Source organism: Orussus abietinus, unplaced genomic scaffold, assembly GCF_000612105.2.
Source record: "Orussus abietinus isolate OABI.00-Male unplaced genomic scaffold, Oabi_2.0 scaffold39, whole genome shotgun sequence".
Lineage (NCBI taxonomy): Eukaryota > Metazoa > Arthropoda > Insecta > Hymenoptera > Orussidae > Orussus > Orussus abietinus.
This window is the reverse complement of record NW_019394554.1, coordinates 874952-880951: the sequence shown is the minus strand read 5'-3', so window position 1 is coordinate 880951 and position 6000 is coordinate 874952. Positions and strand designations below refer to the sequence as shown.

At 49.2% G+C, this 6000-nt stretch overlaps 1 protein-coding gene across 1 annotated transcript in view; it reads right to left on the bottom strand.

Annotated features, from left to right (window-relative positions):
* Positions 1-330: 330 nt before the first annotated feature.
* Positions 331-6000, bottom strand: part of LOC105697583 (glutamate receptor ionotropic, kainate 2) — a 78984-nt gene continuing 73314 nt past the window's right edge. The window contains exons 13-19 of the mRNA XM_012421026.1: positions 4345-4602; positions 3594-3791; positions 3298-3523; positions 2393-2557; positions 2214-2314; positions 1482-1724; positions 331-1362 (exon numbers count right to left, since the gene is read on the bottom strand). Of these exons, the coding sequence (XP_012276449.1) occupies positions 1282-1362; positions 1482-1724; positions 2214-2314; positions 2393-2557; positions 3298-3523; positions 3594-3791; positions 4345-4602 (1272 nt within the window). The 3' untranslated portion in view covers positions 331-1281. The remainder of the gene's footprint in view (positions 1363-1481; positions 1725-2213; positions 2315-2392; positions 2558-3297; positions 3524-3593; positions 3792-4344; positions 4603-6000) is intronic.

Sequence of the window (6000 nt, the reverse complement as noted above, 5' to 3'; positions counted from 1 at the left end):
ATATTTGATTCTCGCAACTGGCGACGGTAGTTCGCGACGATTTCTCGATCATCGGGGCGGTCGTCGAACGCGCGAGGGTCGTATGATGTGATTTCTTTTATATCGTAACGAATAATGAACACGCTCTAAAAAATGTTATAGTTTCGTATAAGTGATATGTTATTTGTCATTTATTTTATTCCTTAATAAATGATGTTATATAAAAAAAAAAAAAAGTATCGATCTGGTTTTGGGATTATTTAACCTGTCCACCTTGTTCTTTTTTTTCAGGCATGTGTGTCAAGGAGGACTCCTTCCGATCAGCTGTTCGACGTGAAGCGAAACGCCGTCCTCGTTTAGAGCTAGGGCCAGGGACAGTTTACCGATGTCAAAAGAAAGGAATATGAACAGAATTGCGCACCGGGGAGAATCATGCCAATCGCGGAATCAAGAAACGTTGCCGCTGCTCTTTTTTAACTGAAGTTTATTTTAACTGGCTGATATACAGATGGGAGTGACATCGATATCGAAATTGTACTCGATTCTAGCATAGTTTCCTTCCTTTTTTAAATGATACTTTATGCCATTGACACGTGGTCCAAGCCTGCCTTTCTAAACTAGACGGTCTTTATGTACAATGAACTTTTCGGCAGGGATGGGCCAATGTATAGGCTCGTGAAACTAAATTCTGGAGCGCCGGAATTCGGGAGGGAAGTCTGCGCGCCCTAGAATTCATTCGTTAGAAGTCATCTCTCGAGTTTCTTTCATGTCCGAAAAACCTTCACAAGGTTTCCAAACGAATGTTGCAAGTTTTTAACAGAGACCTCGGTTTAAGAGAGCAAGAAAGGATCCACGGGCCAATCGACGATTAAAAACGCGGAATGCAATTTTGAAGTAACTAAGAACAGTCATCGCTGTCGATCGGTGGACCCAGGCTTACTTCGGGAATGACTTAGAAAATACAATTTGGCACCTCTTTACTTTTCCTTAAAACTTTCTGGAGAAATCAATGGGAAACGGGCAAAAGATTCTGAACGTCGACGTCCGTAGGTTTCCGGCTTTCAAAACGAATTCACAGTGAAAACTGAACTTACGAGGACGTGGACGCACATCAGAATGGTTTTTTGTTAATTTTCTATAAAGTTTTGCAGAACGTCTTTAACGGAGCAGCACATTGCTCGGAATGGAATCGACTCCGATCGTCCGTACTATTTTAAATTCTCTTTACCGGAGCTTCTTTCTCGTTTTGATTCTTGATCCGAAACTGTCCCGTCATTTCCAAGAGAAATCGCTGATCCATCCTCAGTTTCCCTCGTAATCGTGCGGAGGTGGATGCATGTGAATGTGAGGTGGTAACTCCATCGAAGCTCCCAAGCTGCTCCTCTGCAAAATTGCAACGAAGCACGGATACAACGATATCGGTGTGTAAGGGTCATCCAGATATTTCTTTAATTTTCCGCGGATTCTAACGAGTCCCTACATCAGTGTCTCCAGGACTTCACCTGGGATCTCATCCCGTTGATGGGAGTCGCTGTAGGGTTTTCCTGAGGATATCCCACGGCGTGGGTCGAGCATTTCTCGCAAGCTCGTCTCCTACGGGACGAGGCGTGACATCTCAAGGCCAGACACAACTCACGGGCCATCTCCGAGCAAAGCGACTCCTGGTGGTGTTGCTGGTGCTGCTGCGACACCTGAGGAATGCCCTGCAGGGATCCGGAACACGTAGGTGGTGCCGTAGCGCGTTGCTGGAGATAGAGAGAAACGCCAATCGGTCACCCGGTCATTTTGTACGATTTACTAACGGAAGGCAATAGCAGTGGGATTTCAACTCGAAGCGTCGCGTCTCTACGTTAAGGATTTTGCGGATGTAATTTCCGATGCCACTTCAATTTACGATCGAAATGCTCCCTCCCAAGTGGCATCGAGAATGATTTCGATAGCAGCCGCCCTCGCGGTCGGTCCCATAGCGTTCGGTAACAAGGTACTCACCGCTGCATTTAGTTGATTTTCAAGTACCGGCAGTCGAGTAGTCGCATACTTCAATCGATGAGCTCATGCTGAAGCGAGTTTCGTGAAAACGTGGAGGGTGAATTTCCCACTAATTTTCATTCCATTACCGCACGCGTGCATTCTGTCGCTATCGAGGTGTCTAACCCTCGTTAGGATAGGTTTTCGGAAAATGCGACATGCAACAACGATGCCTCGGCTTTGCCGCTGCCGCGGCGTAAACTTACGCGTTCGGCAGGTGCGCTTCTCTTGGAATTGTAGCAGAACTCGAAGATGGCAATGAGCACCGCGAAGGCCAGACCGCACAGCAGGACCACGAAGACCCCGCCTGGACAGGAATATCCAAACTAACGTACCATTTCTATCGAAAAGAAATACAATTAGAGGCAATTTGGAATTTTCCTACCTATATTATCGACTCCCAGGGCGTTGGCTTTGCTCTCTTTGCCTTTCTCGGTCCTGGTGCACGTGTCTCCGGGACTTTTCCACCACTTGTCGTACAGCATTTGTATCTCCCCTTTCTCCTGCAGCTCCAAAATCGCCAGAGAGATTTTATCCCTCCAGGGTGATCCTGAAAATCCATCTAACTATATTAACCTCGGGGGCGTCCCCCGAGACTTAAGGTGAAGTGAAACCCCCTTCAAATCAGTCGATTCGAATACAAAACTTTTTTTTAAGGGTATTAGACCAAACTGTCCGAAACCTTGACACATCCGTCCTGATCATCTAAGAATTGTCCTGACACATTCAAGATTTGGATTTTTAAACCAAATTTTTTAATTCAGCCCAGGCCAGAACCAAAATGGCGTCGAGCTCTCATATTTCGATCAATATACAATTATCGAACGCTCTGATATGAGAATCGAAAGGGTCAGGACGATTTTACGACAATTTAGAACACTCTGGTAATTGATAAACTCGCGTTTGAATGGGACAAAGGCAAAAAAAAGTGTTGTATGCGCTTCTATGCTAAAACGATGGGAATACGAGGTCTCGAAGTGAAGATTTAATTCACCTGGAAATCACAGATGGCGCAGGGGGTCCCTCTGCAGTCAATTAGGGCCCCAGAAAGCATGAATCCAGAGGATTTCTGGAGTTTTACTTAGATTTCTTTATAATTATTGTACGAAAACGACAGGTGGAGTATGCCATTTGGTACAATACCCAATATAATTCGACCCAGCTGTCGATATAAAAACCAACGTCGGCAACGTAGGCATTTAGAAAAATCTTCTTTATCTACGTCGACCAAGTTCCTCGACGTGTTTCACTTCACCTTAAAATACTTATCGAACGATTTGGCAAAGTTACCCATGGGGGTCGCGATCCCGTAGCCTTTGCTATCGAGGAGACCGCCGATCTGGGTGAGGTTGCAGTCCCTCTGGACGATGTAATCCAGCATGGTGGACTCCATGAGGAAAGCGTAGTCACCCTGAAGAACTCGCTGAATGCCTTCCTCGTAAGTCGGCACAAAGACGGACGGTTTCTTGTTCTCCATGAACCGCCACATTTTCTTGTACGTCTCGATCATGGAATCCTGAAATCATTCTGATCGTTAATCCAGGCTCTTGCTTTATCTCTCATTTTCTTTCATAAATAGCCAGTACCCTGAAGAAGGTCATCGTGCTGCCACTTTCCAAAGTCCCATAGGAGATGTCCGTCTGTCCGGCCAAGTCTTCGGCGTTCTCGATTGGCGTGATCATTCTTTCCACCGTTAAAAATGCGGCAAGGTTGGCCGTGTAAGACGAGATGATGATCAGGGTGAAGAACCACCAGATCCCACCCACGATTCTCGTACTCGTAGCCTGATGGAAATTAAACTATCGTTAGCGCATATTTCCGGAATCCGCCGTAACGGTGCGTTTGCATCAGGCACGGAGTTGAGGAAAAATGAGAGAAGCGCGAGGGGAAGTGAAATATGAGTAATTAACTGAATTTTCATGATACGGTCTCGGTTCAATTACCCGTGAAATACGGGAATTGTAGATTGTCAAAAGAATTAATTGTATCCGGGAGGCCGGGTCGGGCAATAATTTGATAACCCCCATTGCGGGGTGAAAATTCGAAAAATTAAGGGAACGCGCCCGCGTGTCGCGGTATAAGCATAATCGGAGCATAATCGGTGCGCGTAATTCGTCGTAATTTCCCGGCGGGTCGAGTGGAGGGGAACGACTCAATTTCGTTCGAAAATGATGCCGACGTTGTCACCAACGGCGTCGATAATACCATTGTTGCCTCCCGCATCGATATTCAGCCTGGATGCGTAGAGAAAAAAAAAATCAGGAAAAAAATCACATAAAAGTCTTCTGCCGTATTCGCCATACCGGATGGTTTTCCCCTTATATAGAAATTCGGAACCTTTGGGTTCAAGTCGCTGCCCTGCTGCATCAGGGTGCCAATGGTGAACCAGAAGCTGTTGGCCAGGGAAAACTGATTCTCCACGATGTCCGGCCCCGAGTGACAGGGATGCGGATCGTTCCACTCGTAGGGGCTGAACCTGGCGACGACGAACATCGTCACCGACACCAGGATGTAGGCGGCCAAAACGTAGAGCCAGATCTCGATGGCCAGAGGATTCATGAAGGAGAAGAGCCTCGCCGGATGGCTAGTCGGTACCTGCAACGAAATCGACGTCCCTTCCTAGACAAACCGATAGGGCCGCCTTTTCCAGCCCTACGGAGCGACGTCGATCGGTTCCCTGGGAGGCCGAAGACGGCAATCAAAGCCGAGTCTCGGTGGAGGAAACCGAATCCCAAATACCCCGTCGGCGGAGCCGCCTTTGATCTTTCGCATTTCCTCAAACACGACCGTTAATTGATCGAGCTTCGACGCGAAACGGGCTCCGAAATCCGCGGGAACCGGTCGAGCTCGCGAATCGCGAGCGGCCCGGAGGAGTCCTCTTCCTGGAGGGATGACGGACTCGGAGCAGATGGGTCCTGTACCCAATTAGCGAGCCTAATTACCTCGCTCTGTGAGCGCCGGATCGCGTCCCGGCGTTGCACTTGGGCGATCGAAAGGCCACCCCACTGGGCGCACCGTCGAGTTAAACGCCCCAATTTGGGGTCAATGAGGGGACCGACGTTATCGCCCCGTGGAGCCGCGATAAGGCCGAGGCATATTCGAACCATCCCCACGAAATTCCCAACGATTCGCAATCCTTTTCCTCCTGACGCCAAGAAATCGACACCTGGGACCCGAGCGCGACAAAGCGTGGGCTTTTCATTTGTTCCCTTTTTTTAACGGAGTTCCCAGCATTTTTGCAAGGAATTCCGAACCGCGTTGCGCCGGTACCGTGTCCTGAAACGTCTCGTTTCCACGGGCAAAAACCCAGCTGCGGCTCGCTTTACGCGGCGGGAACGACAAAGCTATCGGCGAAAACCCGGTGTCATCCCGTATCGAGTTTTAACCCCGACAATAACACGGACGGATCCGTATCGATAAATCGAGGATCGTTGGAACGATCCCGCGGCTCGTTGATTCGATGCCGAGCGGAGGGCAATCTTTTAGTGGGATCATTTTTCGCGAGCAACCCGACCGTTTCGACGTTCCCGGCCCTTTAGTCGTGGATGCGAGACGTATCGCGGATGTCGGACGGTGCATTAAATCACATCGCGTATCGCCTTCGGCCTATTCTAATTAGCGGGAGACAGGTGGCCCGGGTCAGGGTATGCATCTCGCGGTCGCATACGTGCCTCGGTATAATACGGACTGGTCGGCGCGGAAACCATAACCGGGACGGGCGGCGATCGCGGCTCGTGGACGGAATTCGGGTCCCGATTTAATTGAACCTCCGCCGATCGGACAGCCCCGGGCGACACTTTTGCGACGTCCGACCGAATTCCCCGGCGATTACGAGCGACCTTTCGAGAGGTCTCCTGGAAATCGCGGGGAAAAAAAGGACCTCCCAGGGGAGGATTTCATTAGCGAGCGATGGCAGAGCACCGGCTAGTCGGATTACGGGGAATTCATTGCTCGGCCGGCAAAACTCGCTCTCTGGGGGTCGTTCCTCGTGGA